Here is a 21,198-nt window from a genome sequence, read left to right as displayed (position 1 = left end):
TTCTAATGCAGGGCTCTGTCCACCAGGTGTTCTAAGATAATAGTAAGAGGTGAATTTTTACAAGCTGTTACAGTGATTATGTTGCAGTTTCTACTACTTCCTTACAAAATTTGCATTGATCGATGAATCTGAACTCTGAAAGAATAACCTTTCTGTAATTTCTGGTGGTAAAACCTGTACTTGCATCACCATCATAAATCCATTTCTGTAAAACAAATCCTTGAGACTCAGCCATTTGTTAAATGCTTCTTGATATACTGTTGCTGTTTGTGGGCTTTTTGATTTAACTCTTGGATCTTAGCTGTTTCATAGGCCCATATGGAAGTATGAATCGCTTTTGGATACCTTTGACCCACTGAGTATCATGTCCCTATTGTTAGTCTCTACCAGTATTCTTTGAAGTGATGTCAGTTCCATAAACATTTGTTCTGAAAGTATCTTTCATTCATTTTCTTCCTTACTGTTGAGGAAGTGTTAACCTTTTTTATGGCTAAGTTGGGGTGACAGCCCCCGTGTCTGGTTCATATTGTGGGAGTTAATATTATCATCATCATATTATTTTTGTTGATAGGACTGATAGGAATGGTTCAGAATCAAGTCACCATCCTATTACTCTCTTATATTTGACATTCTACACACTTTGGACAGGTGGTAAAATAACTGTTCTGTGTTAAAGTTGATTAAAAGTATTAGGATATAAGCTCCCCTCTTAGGTTTACTGTCAGCATCCTCAGTGCATATCCAGGCCTGAGTCTAAGCCATTTTACAGACTTCATCCAGAAGGAAACCTGTCAGGTACAATGCACAAATTCAGTGCTAGTATCTGTTATCAGTCTTATAATTGCTTGCAATATGCTTATTACTGACAACTGCTTATTTCATAAGTATTTCTGTAGGCTTTTTCAACCTATTTATCATGTGCTTTTCAAATATCTATCAATTTTCTTCCCCTTTTTTGGTGAAGTGTTTATCTTTTTATAGCCTCCTCAGGATGATAGGCCCTGAATTTTGTTAAGATGGTATGGATTTTGGTTAGGATAGTTTCCATTTATATATAAGTTCACTTTATAGTTTTGAAAATAGTCATTAAAATTGGTATCGTCTAGGTATTAATTGCTTTAAATATGTTCTTCCTGTTCAGTTTTGATTTTATGCTAACAATAAGTCTCTTAACATAGTCAGCCACAGCTAATGTGTCTTGCCTGGAAGAGACTAAAATATCTGTAAATATTACCTTCATCCACTGATTCAATGTGACCTCCAAATTCAAGCTTGAAGCTCTCTATCTCTTTCCTTGGTGTACATTAAGAATTTTAAACTTACTGTCTCCAACTGACATCTTGATGATATTAGAGGAAGATTCTGAGATAAACGATCTGTCTAATGTCTTTCTCCGAGGAGCTATTATAGTGTGATATTACTATGTGCTTCAAATCACTAAAAAGATGTTTTGGTTCAATTCACTCTTTCATTTGGAATACTGAAGTTGTATTTAAGAGAGATAATAACGGATTTTAGAATATACAGAACCACAATGAATTTAAATGGTCCCCTTGAAAATGCCATGTTTTATACAAACCATTCTTGACACGATTTCTTTAGTTGTATGTCTTGAAAATAGTTTTCCATTTGGAATTTCGGGTATTCTGGTATTCTAACCATCCTGGGGTATATTTTATATAATTGTCAGTACACGAGCCATAAGTGAGGACTGAGTTAAAGGCCATGTAATAATCAAAAGACCTCATAAATGTTAAGAGCTGCTAAGACAGCTTGTTCCACAACTACCAAAGCAATCAACTGGTCATTATAGAGATCTCCTAACTGTCAAATCTAATGGCCGCCTCAGTCATCGTGCTTCTTGAACAACTTCTGCCAGTGCTCATCTTCTCCTCCGGATAGTCTCTCCTCTCTGGTTTTTCTTGACATTGCTCTCTCTTGGTTCTCCTGTCAGATGACTTTTGCTTTGTTTCCTTGGCTGGATCTTCCATTAGGTCATGCTCACTAACCATGGGTACTCCCCAAGAGCCTATCTCTACACCCTATCTTACGTTTCTATATTACCTTCCCTGGGGATTTCATCAGCTCCCATGGATTAAATTATCATCTCTTTGCATATGATTCTCAAATCTACTTGTCCATCTCTAACCTTTCTCCTGACTTCCAGTTACATATCAATAACTGACATCTTGACTAGATATCCCAAATACATCTTAAACTGAACATGCCCAGACCTGAAATCATTATGTTTTTCTCTAAACCTTCCCCTCATCCCAACTTCCCTATTAGTTTTGGGGGGCATCATCATCTTCTCAGTAACCAGGCTCATAAACTTGGTGTCATCCTTCACCACTCAACTACACTCATCTTACATTCTGAATACATTGCCAAATCTTACTGTGTCTACCTTCAAAATATCTCCCTTATATGACCTCCTTTCTCCACTTAATCACCATGTTGGTGCAGGCTATCATCCTCTCTTGCCTGGACTGTGCCAATAGTCTTTTGGTTGGAAATCAAACCCTGTCTCTCCATTCTATCCTCCATTCAGATGCTAAACTAATCTTCCTAAAGCATAGGTCTGACCACATCATCACCCTACTCAGTAAACTCCAATGGATCCCCATTACCTTTATAATTAAATATACAATCCTCTTGTTTGACTTTTAAAGTCCTTTGCAGTCTTCTTATACTTTATTCACCTCCACATACTCTATGATCCAGTGATATGGGTCTCCTTGCTCTTCCTTGGTCAAGACACTCCATCTCCCAAATCTATTTTCACTGACTATCCCCCATGCCCAGAATGCTCTCTTCTCCTCACCTCTGCATCCTGGCTTCCCTCAAGACTCATCTCAACTCTCACCTTTTACAAGAGGTCTTTCCTCCTCCACTGCTAGGGTTTTCCCTCTGAGATTATTTTCCATCTATCCTATTTATATCTTGTATGTATGCAATTGTTTTATTGTCTCCCCCATGAGAATGTGAGCCTTTTAAAGACAGATACCTTGTTTTTACCATTCATTCCGTATCCCCAGCACTTCTGTGCCCCCTCCAGAGGAAGTGGTTAATAAATACCTGTTCACTCAATGACTCTAACCCCTGGAACTTTTTGTTACTGCGCCCCCCCCCCCTTTAATCCTTAATCAATATTTTTTTTTTTAAAGCAATCGGGGTTAAGTAACTTGCTCAAGGTTACACAGCCAGTTATTTCTGGGTGTGGTGCTGAGTGTCTGAGCCCGGGATTTGATCCAGGTCATCCCGACACTGGAGCCGGTGCTCTTACTTGCTGAGCCACCTGGCTGCCCCTAAGCAATTGGGGTTAAGTAACTTGCTCAAGGTTACACAGCCAGGTGTTTCTGGTTGGGTGCTAAGTGTCTGAGCCCGGGATTCGATCTCCAGGTCTTTTCAACACTGGAGCCAGTGCTCTTACTCGCTGTGCTACCTGGCCGCCCCCAATATATTATTTTCTTCTGCACAGAGATCTTTTTTTTAGTGATATAAGCTGTATGTTTTTTAAGTATATAAAAATGTCACTGGCATACATTTGAAGGAGTTGCTTTTGTTTTCATCTTTTAGTAATAAAATGTTTTCTATTAAGAAATGTGGGATCAGATTTGCATCTGAAAAGAAACTGGTAAAATCTAAGCTAGTAATCCCTGTACCACTGTGAAGCATCTGAGTCAGTACTTATGAATAATATCTGGTCTGGCCATATTCCAGGTTTACAAAAAAGCTGAAATTTCTGTTTACTGCTACTACAACAATAATGAAGACAATTACAACTACAGCTAAAATTACATCTACTACCATTAAGAGGTAAGGTGGCATAGTGGATAGAGAGCTGACGTTGGATTTCTTAAGTCAAGACAATTTGGATTCAAATCCTATCTCTGACACAGCCCGACTGTGCAACCCTGGCCAAGGCACTAAACCTCTCAGTATGACTGCCAACTCTCTAAGTATCTAAGTTGCAGAACTGAAGAACTGTATTAGCAGAAAATTTGCTTATCTAGAGCTTTCTACATCAATAAAAGCATAGACGTGGACCAAAAACTATTATTTAAATGGGTATAATTATACTTGTCCTATGAATACTAAGGGAAAATTGTACAAAAAAGTTTTGACAAACCCTGAAATTACTCTATAAATATATTTATCATTATAGTAACTCACTTTTATAAAGCACATTTAAAGGTTTATAAGAATGCTAATTCCCTAATTCTCAAAATTAAATATCTCCTTTCAGCCACTAATATAGCACCTGATTGTTAACCCATACCTCTACCCTAGCTATCAGACTCTATCGATTCTTAACCCATACCTCTACCCTAGCTATCAGACTCTATCGATCACATAAATCATATATTGCTGAAAGATTTGTTAAAAACAAATTATTACTACAATTATCAGTTTAAATTATTGATGACCATGTCATCTGGATTAACAATCAGATTGGAAAATTCTGTATTCTACAGAAATCTGGAGGTACCTTTATCACTCTGAATTCTGAAGATCAAGAAGTTTTTCTGTGCCCAAGTCAAAGGGCAGCTAAGTTCTTTTTACTGACATGGCTAACAGGTAAAAATGTATTATTCAGAAAATCTGTCAGGACAAGCATTACCATGCTAGACTTTCCCTCACTTTCTCTTAAGTAAGCTACACTCAATTCCTCAACTAGAAGGTCACCTCCTCTCCAAGCACTGTGGTAGAAGGAAAAAATCAATGAGTCTAGAGGTAAGACAATGGGGTTCAAGTCCTGTTTTTTTCACTAGAAATGATCGTGAACATTAGGTTCCTCATCTATCAAACAAAAAAGAAAGACAAAAACCACACCCTAGCCCACAGGGTTATTAAGAAAATGCTATATAAACACTAAAATATAATATAAATGAGGAATTCTTATAATTTAAAACCAAACATTGAATTTTTCACCAACTGCTGGTATAGGCACATACTATATAACAAAACACCTAAACTGCAGTTTTAAACTTACTGCTTCTGCAAGCTTAGCTATGGAACTGTCCAACAAGGGATATGGGAATAACTCCTCACTTTCCCCCTACCCCCACTGCCCTGCACTCTTTCCTCTGTGCCTTTGTCCATGATGTCTCCTATTCTAAGAATAGCCTTACTCTCTACCTCACTGACAACTGAATTTCTATCCATTCTTTGAAGTCCAACTCAAACATCCCTCCTAAGGAAGCTTTCTCTAATCTCTCCTGAAAGTAGCATCCCCCTGAGATTTCACAGAGCATTGGGCTTTGCACCTCTCTACTGTACTTATCCTGCAGTAGTGTGCATTATTCCTAAGGATACATGTGAACTCAACTCTTAGTATCTTGAGAGCAAGGACTTTGTCACATATGAACTTTATATCCTTGCAACAGTCAGCACAATACTTTATATACAGTAGAATACATAATAATTAAATCTGTTGTACAGTGTTTTATGAATGAGAGAAAGCCGGGTTCTCTTCCATTACTTACCTTTTGCAGATCAACAGAAAGCTGCTGAATGAACATTTGTAGTTCCTGTTCCCTCTGCTCCAAAGCAGTGATCTTACTTTCTGCACCTGTTTCTGCAGCTAACAAGTGATCTCTTAATTAGAAAAGAAAACACATAGAGCATGTAATGAGCACATCTGGATAACTCAGCTAAAATAGGTTCTGCATGCAAAAATGTCATGCCCATCTGAAACACAATCAACTAAGAGACTATTCCCTCTGTTTTCCTTAAAAGGGGATATAAGAAGAGATGGAGCCTGTTAGCTTCACTAACAAATGCTTACTCAACATTGATCAAAGAATAAGCCATTACACTGCAAGGGAAGAGGGAGCTCTGCCTACAGCTATCCTGTGATCCCAGGCTAAACTAGATTTGCTGTCACAACAGACCTAGAACCAAATGTTGAACTCATGTATAAGGCACAGGCAAGGTAGAACGTCAGTCCCTTCAGAATGAACTAAACTCAAAGAATGTTGCAAGGCAAAATTGAGAAAAGAGCATATGTCAGCTAAGTCCAGAATAGCATCAAAACCAATCCCTATCAGCCCCAAAGACCAAGCAATAACCTCTGTTCTTCCAGCGCTGAATACTGCCTCTGCAACATCTCCAGCTCACAGCTTAAATCTGAAGAGATCTGAATAGAGGCCAACAGTTGCTCATGTGCATGACTCAGTTCTCTGGTTCTTGCCTCCATTTCCTGTTCCATTTTTGCCAGACTTTCTTCCTTTTTCAAAAGCTGTCAAGAAGCAAAATAAAGAATACACATAATGGCTATAATAATGTCAACAAAAATAATGCTAAAAGACAGCTAAGGTAGCACAGCGAGTACGGTAAGAGGACCAGCTCCAGTGTTGGAATGACCTGGAGATCGAATCCCAGGCTCAGACACTTAGCACCCAACCAGAAATACCTGGCCGTGTAACCTTGAGCAAGTTACTTAACCCCAATTGCTTAGGGGCAGCCAGGTGGCTCAGCGAGTAAGAGCACCGGCTCCAGTGTCGGGATGACCTGGATCAAATCCGGGCTCAGATAGTACCACACCCAGAAATAATTGGCCGTGTAACCTTGAGCAAGTTACTTAACCCTGATTGCTTTAAAAAAAAATAAAAGACAGCTAAACTCAATTTACATGTAATGTCCAATTCTGGACTCAGAAAACAGGTAATAAAACACACTTTCTACCTTTTAGTACGGAGTTCAGAACCATGGGTGCAAAATGTTGTATCAACTTTTTTTTTTGCTTGTTTTTTTCATTATAATAAAGAGTTTGTTAGGTTGAAGGAGTTTATTAGAAGATAACGTGTAAAAATCATCAATTAAACTTTTTAAAGCTATTAAGATGTTAATGTTTAGAATAAACATGGATTGGTGATAAGAAGTCACTTGAATAGTTACATTTTTAGAAAAAAATCTAAGCAAAGCAAACTTATAAGCCCCAAAGGAAATTTTGACATATATATGTGACATATACATATATACACACATATACATATATACATATATATATATATACACACAAAATAATCTTATATAGTATTTTAGTAAATCAACTATAGTACAAAAAAGACAAATATGAATAATACACAGATATACCTCCCTGTCCATGAAGGATTTTCAGTGTATATGAACAAAAATGCACATATATATTAAAAACTAAAAAGACTTGAATGGCAACATCCTAGAGTAACTATTTGTGTTTGCTTTAACTTTCATCAGGTAATATTAATCTTTTCAAAAATATTTTATTAAGATGCTCACCATGTGCTTAACTTTAGCCAGCTCTTGCTGCTGGAATCCCTCTAATTCATCAATTTCGTCCCTCTTTTGGAACAGATTCAAACTTTGGTTCTTCATTTCCTGTAACTGAGCTGTCAACAGCCTTTTATCCTATTTGAAAGAACAAGATACCATCCTAGGCACTAAGATAGAGGAAGTGGGTTTGGTTTTGGTTTTTTTTTTTTGCAAAAAGAATTTTTACCTAAAGAAAAATCCCTACGGAGAATATTCTACTTTAATAGCTTTATAATATTAACAGCTTTTTAATACCTTATGTTAACAATAATGTTGATAAGAATTATAACTGTGACCAAGACTGAGTAATTAGCAATAAAGTTCAATTAATCAATAATTTTATAAAACAGTCAGTGATGGGATGGCTAGGTGGTGCAGTGAATAGAGCACCAGCCCTGGAGTCAGGAGGACCTGAGGTGAAATTCAGCCTCAGACATTTAACACTTACTAGCCATATGAGCTTGAGCAAGTCACTTAACCCCAATTGCCCTGCCTTCCCCCTTCCAAAAAAAAAAAAAAGCAAAAAAAATAGTCAGTGATGAGGCAAATGAAGTCAAAGCCTATTTGAAGCATTTAGGTAATTAAATTTGACCATCAATTCCAAATAGCCATTTCCCTTTTCCATTCACAAGGACATCCTAAACAGGTTTACTAACAACTAGATCAAGACTGAATGCCTAAGGATAGCTAGGTGGCCCAGTAAATAGAGCACCAGTCCTGGAGTCAGGAGGACCTGAGTTCAAATTCAGCCTCAGACACTTGACACTTACTAGCTGTGTGACCTTAGACAAGTCACTTAACCCTGACTGCCTCGCCTCCCCCCTCAAAAAAAGACTGAATGCCTTTAGAAATTACAATATATTCAAGTGGAACTATAGCTAAATTGACAACAATTAGACATGAATGGTTTCAGCAAGCCAAATTTGTTGACCAAGAATTACTGTCAAGAATCACAAATGTACTGGTTATTTCTAGCTCTAATTTTAAAAGATATTAAAGTCATCTACAAGATTTACTATTGCCCATATTCATAGTGGTTTAGAAGTCCTAGACAAGCATTTTCATTGCCCTAAAATTAGCCCCCAAAATGATTTTTCTTAGAATCAAATGAAGAGTACCCAGGTCCAATTTTATTTAGCACATCTCCTATTTTAGGAATACAAAAATAAAGTCTAGTTCATTAACTTAACTCAGTGGTTTTCAATATTTTAACAACCACAATTTTTACAACATTTCTTTTAGCTTAAGAATATCTGACCTAAGTAATCTCTTTGCCTAAGAGGGCAATAGATTGAAATTTATGGTTTTATTGAGCTCATGATTTGCAACTATATTCCACAAAATCCCCAGTACTCTATATCATAGGAACTCATTAAGAAAATTTTGTTGATAATACTGTTTTCTCACTCAAAAAAATTAAATTATGTATTTATCAATAATATCAATCAGGGGTGGCAATTTTGGCATATGAAAATATTCAAGACTAATTGAGGGAGGAGAATTTTGAGGGCTAATATCTCCTCTTTTGTTTTAAAATTTTCCTGGCCAGTCTTTTATTCCAGGCCCTAAACACCAGCATTAGTAGATTCCACCACATTTCTTCCTGTGTTCTGTGTTTAGGAATTAGTTTGGGAACAATGTTTTAAAACATGAGCTATTCCTGATAAGGAAAGACATGGGAGAAAGCAATTTCAGAAAGTCCCTAGCTTAAATTTGTGTAATGTGCAAATTATGTAGTATTCAAACCTAGTATCTGATAAGCAAGATTTAGATGGATTTTAGGTCTGGCTACCTAATGCAAGAAGTTAAATGAAGATTTCCATCCTTCACTATATTTGAAGAGAAGATATATTCAGTGAGAATGAAGAATGGATTAGTAGCAGAACATATGAATAGTTGATGTTACTGAATATCTGAAATTAAAAATGTGCTTTTTCCATCCTAGGTTTGAAAGCAAACCTTGTCTCCATTGGAGAGGTAAGAAGAAACATCTTAAGGTCTGCAGAGGACACTTCAGGGCCTGCCTAGGGCTAATGAAGCAATTAACTTTTCTGAACACTACCCAGTCTTTTTTAGCAACTTAGTGCTTTGATCTCAGAACACTCTCCATTCTAACTTTTCTAAGTATTCCTGATTTTAACTAGTAAAAAACAAGAATACAATGAGATCTTCTAATCAGCTTTACCTCCTACAGGGGTTGCTCCACCAATAATACGCATTCCTATTTATTCCTCATTTGTTGCAAGCCAAAGAACAGATTTCTCTAATCAAAAGAGACAAACATCTAACTCTAAGAAAAATAATAACACAACTCACTTTTTCAAGCTGAGCCAACTTCTCTGCCCATTCCTAAAAAAAAGACAAGAAAACCACAAAAATGATTATTGTTTTAAAGAATAGCAATGTCAAGATTTTAAGAAAAAAATCCTGTTGCAAAACATTTAACTTGGCTTAATATTAAGAAATAAGTTCTAACTAAAATAACAAAATAAACTTATGAAAGTTCGCAAAAGGACAAAGGCCTTTTAACCAGCTACTGACACCAAAGCAAAAGTGTAACAATTCTAGAAAGGCATATCTCACTTAACAATAGTTTTGCTGATACCTGAAATTAGGAGAAACATTATTGCTGGGGAGTGACAGTTGTTAACCCTACAGAAATAGCATTTTAATAAAAATAGTAGCTGTAACATTACAACAGAATTTCACATGGGGTTTGGTTACACTATAATCAGTAATTCTATTGAAATAATGCATTAGAGCAATGTTGTGAGGGGTGTGCCCATACAATGTCCCATCTAGCATAAATCAAAGAAACAAAGATCAACCACATTATCATTTCACACACTAAAGGAGATCAGAAAAGCTAAATCAATCCCGGAGACACTTTCCTATTAGTTATATGCATGTCATAATTTTTATGTCTTCTTTTGACTTTGCCAAACAGATGCTAGCACCAGGAAGTAAAAAATGACAGAGAGGCAGCTAGGTGATACAGTAGACAGAGTGCTTGGACCTGGAGTCAGGAACACCTGAGTTCAAATCCAGCCTCAACACCTATCAGCTATCACTTAACCTGTCTGCCTCAGTTTCCTCATCTGTTAAAAAGAGGATAATAATAGTACCTACCTCCCAGGGTTGTTGTGAAAATAAAATGAGATAATATTTGTAAAGTGCTCTGCAACCTTAAAGCTTTATTTGTTAGTTATTACAAAGAAGCAAACTTAAAAAAAAAAAACCACCACCTTAAAAACAGATTTTTTTTTTTGCAGAGAAGCAAACTTAAAACAATGTTAACTACTATAATTATGTCCCAAGGTCCATGACTGCAAACTTCCCACTTCACTCCAAAATACCACCTCCTCTAAAACAGAGCTATAACTTATTTACTCAGATATCAGTGACAGAAAAGGTATTCCAAAAATAAACTTTTCAGAAGACTAAAGCTGACCATTTTAATTGCTACAACTTTATCATTTTTAACCTGTTCTTAAAGAACATACCTCTTCACTTCCTTAAATAGAGTATACTGTGTGGCCACGGGTAATTAACTCCCTTAACCTTCTTTAAACTTCAGCATTCTAATTTGTAAAACAGAAATAATACCTGTAGTTCCTGCCCCTCCCCCTCCAAGGTTTTTATGAGAATCAGATAAAATACATGTAAAGCACTTTCTAAAACTTCGAAATTCAATTTAAAAACCCCACAAAACCTCAAGATTTAATCTTGAGTTGTCATTCTAATTCATAATTCTATACTAGGTTAAGATAAACTATTTTTTTTGCCTCCTCCCTTGCCACAAAGCTGATAGTTACTACCCCTTTTGCCAGTGTGTCTGCCTCATCTTCTTCCCTTTCTAGTCTACTGAGACCATTAGAGTTCTGTGTAAACTGAATCACTAAGTATTGAATGATGGCTCAAAAACTTCTAAAAAAAAGTGAACTGTAGGCACTCTATTGCTTGTGTTTTATGGAAACTATATAAGCTGCTTACTTTCAAGTTTTAGGAGTACAAAAAAAAAACATACTCATCTCACCAGCATAAATGAAAGTCTGACCTCCAGATAAGTGAGGATGCTACTAGGGTAGTATTTTCTTTCTCCACTCCATAAACCTGTAGCTGGAGATGCAAGAATCTCATTGGTCTTTTAGACCCTGGCACATATTTCACTACTAAAATCAGGTTGGTTTTTTTTCCCCCACTATTTCCCCAACCCCAAGTCCAAAGAAGTCACAGAATCTGCATGACAGTACAATTCTTTTTATCATTCGCTATCATAAAAACATTTGTCATAATTCTATAATACCACTAAGTACATACAAATCTTTTGGTTGGGCCTAACCACGTATGCGTTACCTGGTCCTTTTTCGCTAATGCCAAAGCCATTCCTTCTGCCATTTTGGCTCTGTTGGCTTGATATGTTTCATTTTGCTCTTGAAATTTTCTCATGGAAGCTGTTAACAGAGAGTCTTTATTTAAAAAGTGAGAATATTTCAGGACCAACCTGTCTTAGACTGAACCAGAACTTACTTTAAGATATTCACCTACAGTAAGGTGGGGACAGTGCACAAAGATTATGAAAGCTGGAACTGAACTGAACTAAGTTAATACTATTATTAACAAACATGATCTCCTGGGCTCAGTAATGTTCAGGTAAATAGGTATTTATTCCCCCGGAGGGCACTAGTGGTAATTAAATCAAGCATAAATTATACTAAAATAACACACTACCATAGCATCTCTCTCCTATTGTGCCCAAAGAACATAAAATATATTCTCTTTCATCAACCCAGGCAAATTTTACATTACCTTATTAGAGGGAAGACCAGATAGTACACCGGACTTGGAATGTGTAGACCTGGGTTCAAATAATGATTCTGTCAAGTCATATTTAGCCTCTCTGAGGCAAAGTTTCCTCACTGGTAAAATTAGACATAATAATCCCTATACTATTTATTTCACAAGACCCTTGTATCAATTATGTAAGAGATTTTGTAAAGCTTATAACATAAATGTAATATATTATTATTATAATAACCACCAGAGGCTTCTATGTTAGAGAGGAGGTCACCAGTGGAGCTAAGACTAAAAGCCAGTTTTCCTGAGACTAGAACTTAATCTCTTGTCACTGGATGATGAATGAGGGAAGCTAATAATCAACTTTAGGTTTTAACATACCAAGAAAACTGGCCCAAGGAAGACAATAACAATCATGCCCATCTATTTAACATAAATGCAAATCACACTTTTTGTCTAAAAAGGACATATTTGTGGCCAAATATTACACCAAATATATTGCTGGTTATATTACTTTCAAAGACTTCAATTTTTAAAGGGAAAAAAATCCAGAATACTTTATTTAAAAAAGCTTAACCCAGGGGCAGCTAGGTGGTACAGTGAATAGAGCACCAGTCCTGCAGTCAGGAGAACCTGAGTTCAAATCCAGCCTCAGATACTTAACACTTATTAGCTATGTGACCTTGGGCAAGTCACTTAACCCCAATTGCCCTGCCTTCCCCCCACCAAAAAAAGACAAAAAAAATTTTTTTTAAGCTTAAACCTTAACCAACTGGAAAAAAAAATACAAGAAAAGAATACATACAATCCTGGTGTTTTTCTAATGCAATTTCAAGCTTCTCTTTTATCTTCTGCAAGTTTCGCACCTGTTCAGCATATTCTTGGGTAAGGAGAGAGATGCACAGACCAGGAATGGACAAATATTAGGAAAGGAGATAAAAAAATGAGTTGAAAACAATCATGATTTTATGAAATTGAAAATTATTTAAGGAAAACTATGCAGAGAGATTCTCCTTAACAATGAGCAATACAAGCAAACAGTGCTACAACAGATTAATTATGGTACAAAACAGTGAATGCAAACAGGAGATCCTACTTAATTCAACAGAACAAATTCTAGCTCTAATTATCATGCTCTGCTACTAAAATAATTCATTTCAAAATTTATGATCCCATTTCTCTTTTTGGCTATATAAATGGGATAGCTGGCAACTCATTAAATAACCCATTTGCAGTCCACATTTTTACAGTCTTTCAAGAGAGTTGAATAAAACTACATGACAGTAACATTCTGGTTCAGCTAACATAGCATGCCAGTATGACCTCAGACTATAAATACTTAATATTGTAGGAATACGTAAGCTCTTGGCTCAGTGGAATCTGATCAACATTTGCCATATCCAAGGAGAAACATTAATATAAACTTAGATACTCAGGAAAGTTTATTCATTTCCTAGACTCCACAATAAAACCCAACTATACTCCAACAGGCAAATTATTCCTATAAAAATCTATGTTGAACACTACTTAATTTGCCTTTCCAATTTTTTCTGGAGATTTTTTTTGGGGGGGAAGGAAACAGAACAACATTATTTTGATTTAAAGAAATATAAAATATGGCCTGTTTTAATACTCCAATGATTTGTAATTTCATCAGTGTGGGTATTTCTTCCACTAATATAAATGGCAACTCTTCCATGCCTTAGTAGATAAAGGCTAAAAATAGTCATCACACACATATCAAAAGTCTAAATGATGAATCCCCTTACACTCACCTAGGCTAGTCTTCTGACAATGAATTCACGATTTCTTTACTGGGTCCACACTGACTCCTTTCCAATTTGGCCAGATCCATCAGAGTTTGGGATCTATTGAAACAGCCTTCTAGAATCTAGGGCTGACCACCTCCATCCCAAGATGAAGTTTAATAGGAAATCTTCAGTGGAAGATAGCCTTAGTAACAATGATATAAATGAATTCACTGCAAACCTTTTAGTGAATTCAACAGTCTACCATTGTAATCCTAATAAAAAGAGTATTGGGTAAATGCCATAAGACTGAAAGCACAAAAAACACAAGCCAAAGAAGATATTCCTAGCGTGTCCAAAGAAGTAGTCTTTAATAGCATCAGTCTGCAGTTATAACAGTATGAAACACTCTATTCACCAGGAAGAAATTGTACCTTCCTGGACTGAGAAAGTAAAAGGAGTATTGAAAAAACTCTAATTTCCAAACAAACATTAATAACAGCTATTGTCTGGAGACGAGTGTTGAAGTAAGAAAAATAAGAAAAAAAAAAGATGGTCCAAACACTATTAACTGGAAATGTGTTACAAAGTTGCATAAAGTTATCAATGCTACATGAATATATTCCCTGTTAGCAAGGAATCATACCTTGATTCCAAGATTTTTGTTAAGGAATTCCAGGTACATTTTTAAGATTTCCTTTCCTTTCTTGTTCAGAAGATTTATCATTCCTTTTGCTTGCCATACTGCCTTCATTACTACTGTCTCTTCTTGGAGTAATCTTGGGCAAAAGGGCATATTTGTCTTACATGAACATTATAATGCCATATACTTCCATGACCATATGCCACTGTAACCAGTAAAGGTTGACTTAGCTTTTCAATCTTTAAAATTTATACTAAGTAACTCCTGCTTTAACCTAAGAAGAAAAAACCCAAGTCAGAGTACTGAATTTACAGTTAACAGAGTGCAAGGATATTATTTTCTTTCTAGTCAACAAGTCACAGAAATACAGAAAGAGCTTTTTACAAAAAGTATGTCTCCAGACTACCCCCACTCACTTAAAAGAATAACTACATATATATATGTAGTTCAGGTGGTACATGATCTCTATAGTGTTTGCTATAGTACCTAAAAAATAGAAGCTATCTAAGCTCAAAAAGAAAACTAACTTTTACAGCTTTAATAAAAAAATACAATGTGAAAAAATTTGCTGACCATTTATGCTTACTTAGTTCTATGAAAATCAGTGCTAGTATATAAACTTCACTGTACTGATTTTATTAAAGCTGCATCTTACTTCAATGATGTTTGATTTTACTGGTTTGGGTGCTACTTCCAGCACATATTGTAATTCCTCAAAGTCTTATGTGAAGATTTCATAAACTGCTGTGGCTCAAAAAGTTCATCCCCAGGTGGGCAACATTTTGATGATTCTCTTCTTGGCACTGGTTTGTTCCTCATCAAAGGACTGACACGTAGTCCATGACTTAGCCCGATCTCAAATCAAAATCAGTTTTGCTTTAATCTTGCCTTCAGCTATTCTAATGCAAGTACTACAATGCGGAATTATGTGCTCACTTCCTTAGTCCTCAGACAAAAGCTCACACTCTACTGCATGCATTTAGAAGCCCAGTGTGGCCTAGCAGATAGAGGGTCACCCTCTGCCTCAGGAAAACCGGGATTTATAATCTTTTTCCCTCTCATACTAGCTGTGTGACCCTGGGCCCAACATTTAACCTCTCAGAGCCTTAGGAAGCTCTAAGACTGTAACTTACAGATGAGTTGTCAATATGCATCAGTGGAAGGGAGTTCCTGCACTAGCAGCATCCCCACACCTATGAGATCACAAGTAGAAGATAGGACTTTTTGTGTGTATCTGTCCTGAGAAAACAATTTTATTTTCCAAATGCCTCTTTTCATTTGGAAAAGAAACTGATAATATGCCTGATAAACTAAGCCCTGTAAAGACAATCTCTAATTGAGGTATGATTCAAAATATGACATCGTTTCCATTTTTCACGCTTTTAAGACACAGGGATGCTGTGTTTATTTTGTTAGAAGTTAATGAACCTACCAGAAAGTTTGGCCTCTAGTTTCCTTATCTGTTCATTTCTTCTAAATAGCTGGGATGAAAGGTCTTCTCGAGAACTGCTTCCATCTGAAGCCTGTCAAGTTATAAAAAACTTAATTTCTGAAATAATTTCTGTAAAAATATTGTTCAAACATTTCTGAAGAGTCAAAGGAGGAATAGTTTTAAAGTAATTTTGAGAAGTAAACACTAAACCAGAAATTCAGACACGTCTACTTAGCAGGGCTACGCTATTAACTATGTGACCTTAGCAAAGTCCCTTGGCTTCTCTGTTTTTCTGCTTGTAAAGTGGAAATAACACTACCTATGTTCATCTACTTACAGATTTTACAAAGTATTTGTGGATAAATAATATGAACTTGAACATCTCTTTCAGAAGGTCCCATAAGACATGTGACTCTTTCTTAGAATACAGATTGCTTAGAAGAAATCCATTGTAAACTCATAGACTAATAGAATGTTAGTGATAAATAAGAGTCCTGAGATCATCTAGTTTTAGCCTTTTCATATTTGGCCGGTGAGTAACATGAAGCCAAGTGACCTTACTCAAGATCTTAAATTAAAATGGCCATGGCAAAATACTTATATAAGGTATAAAATATGTTCACAGTAACAATCCTAAAAGTAAATTATTTCTTAATATCCTCTTCCAAAGCATCTGATCCTAAAAGAAATATGGTGACATAGCACAAGAATTATTTTATCTACTTTAAATAAGGAGAAAAGACTAGGTTTACAACTAAGAAAACACCAATGATACTGGCAGAAATTCTTGAGGTTAAGTTAAACTTACCCCAAAACTCTGACTGTTTTAACACATTAGGGAGAAGTATAGGGAACTTTATTATTGTTAGTGAAAATTCATTTTATAATTAATAGGGTAAATAAATAAAGTCAGAAGACCCAAAGAGAGATATTTCCTCAAGTACTATTTCTAAGTATATGCCTTTTTGTCACAAAAGTCAGCCCTGATTTATTAAAAAAGAATACTCTTGCTGCAATCTAGCATCAAGGAAAAATAGGTCTCATGCCAGAGCGTTAGTACTGCTAACTCTATATCCTCCTGCCTGATACACGAATGTATTTGTATTTCCTGTTACACCTGGCAGCCAATGCAAACTCAAGTCTAGAAGCCTGCTGATGTATACCTACAACGTACAATAACAATCACTGCTTTGTAATTTGACCCAGGATCCAGATGGCATAAAAATGGGAAGAGTCATCTGACTTGAAAGACCGCTTCAGTTACTCAACAAAGGAACTCTGTAAAGCATAAGAATATCATTTCCTCAAATGCACTGACTTTTTAACTTTTTCAGTGTTTTAAACTACAAATTATTTTTAGGCTAAAGAAATGGGCCATTCCAGGGCGGCCAGGTGGCGCAGTGAGTAGAGCACCGGCCCCGGAGTCAGGAGGACCCGAGTTCAGTTCCAGCCTCAGACACTTAACATCCACACACACACACAAACTAGCCGTTTAACCTTGGGCAAGTTACTTAACCCCAACTGCCCTCCAAAAGGCAAAAAAAAAAGTGTCCATTCCACCTTCTCCACTAAAGTCACAACTTAGAAACTTAGCAATTCAATGAGAAAGAAGGCAGGGTAGAGAGACAAACAGTTAATACACCTAGTCTCTCTCATACCACTTTGTCCAGAATTCATAAAAGATAATCAGTGACATTCAAGATGAATACACCTGAGGAATAATGGCTAGGCACACACATTTTTCAGAGTTCAAGAGGAATATGGAGAACATAGGGAATCTCAGAACTGGGATAAGCCTCAGAAGTCATCTAATCCAAACCATAACAGACCAAAATTCCTCTCTAAACCATTCTGAACAAGTGGACATCAATCTTTTATTTATGATCTTCTGTGAGGAGGCTCCCATGAGCTCCCAAGGCAGCCCATTCCATTTTTTGGTCCTGTTAGGAAGTTTTTCCTAACATTAAACCTAAAAGAGGGTGATCTGCTCAAAACCAAGAGAAAAATCCCAAAATAAGAAGAGTGAGACTTAAACTGTTTATGTAGCTAAAATGACTAAATCCAATAAAAATATATATAGATCAAAAGAAGGCTCTTAGCAAAATAATCCTCTAAGACATCAAGAAAAACATCTACAAGGCCATACCCATGGGTCATGCTAAATAACTAAAAGAAGGAAGAGTTACTTACAAAGTCATCCCCTGAGTCAGCTCCCACAGAAGCAACTGACTCTTTGCTGATAGACCTCGGGATTCGAGCAGCTCCTCCTGGCCGAGGTGCAATGGCAGCCTCCTCTGCAATCTTCTTTTTAAGTTTGGCAAACATTTTCCTCAGTAGGGCTACCCTCGTTGAGTTCTCCCCCCAAATCTGAGCAAAACTAAAGCAATGATGCCCTAGAATCTACTGGAGAATCACTGAAGGAAGGGCCATCAAGAAGCTCCAGCAGTCAAAATTTCCATTTAAACCTGATGAACTTCCAAAACCCTCCAAGGGTTCAAGACATCACAGTTATCTACACAAAGCAAAAAAGAGAGAGTACTGAGTTGTGGAAATCTTTTTTGGAGGGTGTGTGGGACGTGAGGGTAGGGAAAACTTCAGGTTTCAGACAGATAATACAGTTAACAATATGGAATTAACAAATATAAATGGACGAAATTACTCAGGTTAACCAAAAAAGCTGTATCATTTATTCAAATTATCCAAGATATAAAACTAAAGATAACCATGTTTACAAGCTGACCTAGACAGCATTTAACTACAGATTTTCAGTTCAATGGTGAAAGCAAGGAACAGAGAGCTAAGCAATGATTTGAGGCATACACAGAAGCTCTGTTTTAAATTAGCTGTCCCTTCATTCAAGGTTGGTATCCCAGAAGTAAGCAGGTAAGAAATACAATTCAGACATCAGAACAGGTTTTCAGTGAATGCTGCCAACCATATGATTTTTTTCCTTAAGTAATTTGATAAAGATTACCCCAAACTATACTTTCCTGTGGTAGAAATAACATATTCATACAACACTTCAGATTTAAATTTCTTCCCTCCTACTAGTCTGCAGAACACCAATACTAAGTTCTAATCATCACCTGTCTTATGTGTGAAGGACTATTATTGCCAAACTTTGTTCTGAGAACGCGACACAAATATGAAGATGATCTTTCTTACCACCCACTATTCATTTACACTTGTGCAATTTGGCAAGATTCTACAATCCATTTCATCAACTATTTTGAATCACCCACTCACCTGATATCTACCAGACTTAAAATCAGCTTTCTTACTACTGCATTCTGTCCTGTATGAAGAAGGCAAAGACAAAATACATTTGATGTTTCCTCTACCAATTTTAACTTAGAGGAAACATACACAGAAACACAGCATAACGTACTAACCCATTTCACATTTTTGTACAACAGTCTGATTTGCCTAGTGCTTCTGTTGGCTGATCAAAAAATATTAACTTTATTTTCCATAGGATCAAAGAACTTAGGGCTGGAATTCATTAAGCCTGACACCCTCATTTTAAAGATAAAGAAACTGAGCCCCAGGAAGTAACATGTCCAAAGCCATATATCTAGTAAGCAAAAGATTCAGGATTCAATGCTAGATCTTATGATTTGAAACCCAGTGTTCTTTTTACTGTATTACACTGTTGTCAGTTCCTAATTCTACTTACCAAACTTTGAGGAGGAGGAAAACGGAAGGCATTACTAAACGAAAAACACAAACATGAAATAAAGTGTAATCTACTGGCCAGGACGTACTTCCTAGTTTGTTGTGACAAGTCACAAAGGTCATTTAACAAGCTGATTATGCTGCTTGCTGCTGGTCTGCCATTCTCTCCCAGGCTCACTTCGAATACCTCTGAGAACTGCAACCCCAAATTTAATGAAGCCTAAAGTCTAAACAGGAATACCCCCAAATGGGAACGAACTGCTAACAACTGAAATTCTGGAGCGCTCTCCCTCTTCATCCATCATCTTTTCTCCCCTCCTCCCATCAAGGGGCCTTACCACCTAAGTTCACCAATGAGGGCTGGAAGAGACCTCCTAACCAATCTAATCCCACCTTCCCACTGTGCAAAGAAGGGAAGGAGACGAGCTTTGCCCAAGTGACAGTGGGTGAGTCTGGAACTCGGGCCAGATCTTCTGACAGCACACCCAGAACTATTTTCAGTACAACCCACTATCTCCAGAGTTTAGTAATGAGCAGGGATCACTTCAGGACAAACAAGCTCGGCCCCCTTCAGAAGGGGAGCAAGGCTGACAGGCCCTCCTGTTCACCAAGCCCACCCCGCCCCCACCACTTAACCGACTGGGAGACTGAGGCTTGAGGAGGGGAAGTAACTTGCCCAGGGTGACACCGGGAGGCGGTGACGGAGCCGGGTCTGCAATCTAGTCCTCCTGGCTCCCAGGGGGGGCCTCCTTCTAGACCCGGGGGCAGACCACCCCCCTCCGGCTCCCAGCGCGATGCAGGGACGGGGCGGCTCCGGAGGGCTCCTGGTGTTCAGCCTGGGGTCCTTTGGGAGGTGGGGGATCCCTCAGCCCGCCCGATTGGCGCAGACACCCGGCCTGACCGGGGGCTCCTGCTCCGGGCCCGCGCACCTGTGGCTCGCACCGACTCGGCCCAAGCCCCTATCTCCCAGGAGGAAAGGAGGGGGGTGGTGGCTGCCGCAACTTCCGGAACCCAGTCCCCAGCGTCCCGAAGGAGGCGTCAGCAGCACCTCCGAGGCGACAGCAGCCCCAGACCCGGAAGCGCAGCAGGCGGCGCCGGAAGTGACTGTGACGAGCCAGGAGCGCCTTGAGTGTTCGGCGCATGCGTTACAATCCAGCTAAGCGCCTAATCCTGTTCCTTTCCTTTCTCCTTACCTCTTTTTTTCCGACTTGAGTGGAGCAGGACTGGACGGCGGCGCGAGCCTGGGGAGGACTGTTAAACGGGAACGCTCCCGGTGGAGCGGCCAGGCGCCTGCATGTGCGGCCTGGCAGGGCCACGTCATCAGCGGATTGGAACTCTGCGTCCTTGGTCTCGGGGGACGTTACCGGGGTGTTCCCAGTGACGTGCCTCGGAGGGAAGAAAAGGACGCGTTTCTGTGCAAGGAGCGCTAGGCTTTGAAGGCCGAGACCCGGCGCTGGATCTGTTTGGCTATGTGTAAAATGGGATAATAGTGGGGGAAAACTAAGGCCTAGCACTCCTGGAAATGGCACAAAAAGAATCACTAAACTCAATCGATGTGTTGGTCGGTTTTGTAGAACTACTTCTTTCCTCTTTTATGGGCAGGG

General features: G+C 37.9%; 1 protein-coding gene across 8 annotated transcripts in view; it reads right to left on the bottom strand.

The window, feature by feature from the left end:
- The window catches only part of GOLGA1 (golgin A1), a 57,499-nt gene extending 36,736 nt beyond the window's left edge, over window positions 1-20,763 (bottom strand). For 2 of the 8 annotated variants that reach the window (XM_069082761.1, XM_069082766.1), the window contains exons 1-10: window positions 20,271-20,763; window positions 19,166-19,214; window positions 18,110-18,431; window positions 15,920-16,010; window positions 12,902-12,976; window positions 11,656-11,753; window positions 9,616-9,648; window positions 7,267-7,395; window positions 6,075-6,244; window positions 5,490-5,601 (exon numbers count right to left, since the gene is read on the bottom strand). In XM_069082761.1, the coding sequence (XP_068938862.1) occupies window positions 5,490-5,601; window positions 6,075-6,244; window positions 7,267-7,395; window positions 9,616-9,648; window positions 11,656-11,753; window positions 12,902-12,976; window positions 15,920-16,010; window positions 18,110-18,244 (843 nt within the window). In that variant the 5' untranslated portion in view covers window positions 18,245-18,431; window positions 19,166-19,214; window positions 20,271-20,763. Of the gene's footprint in view, window positions 1-5,489; window positions 5,602-6,074; window positions 6,245-7,266; window positions 7,396-9,615; window positions 9,649-11,655; window positions 11,754-12,108; window positions 12,158-12,901; window positions 12,983-15,919; window positions 16,011-18,109; window positions 18,432-19,165; window positions 19,215-19,595; window positions 19,630-20,270 lie in introns of those variants that run through there. The other 6 variants (XM_069082762.1, XM_069082764.1, XM_069082763.1 and 3 more) reach the window with 6 other exon arrangements.
- Between the last annotated feature and the right edge of the window lie 435 nt (window positions 20,764-21,198).

The sequence above is a fragment of the Petaurus breviceps genome, unplaced genomic scaffold (assembly GCF_028583685.1).
Source record: "Petaurus breviceps papuanus isolate PSGF00001 unplaced genomic scaffold, PetGlider_PUasm1.0 171, whole genome shotgun sequence".
Classification (NCBI taxonomy): domain Eukaryota; kingdom Metazoa; phylum Chordata; class Mammalia; order Diprotodontia; family Petauridae; genus Petaurus; species Petaurus breviceps.
This window is presented reverse-complemented; position numbering and strand designations above follow the sequence as displayed.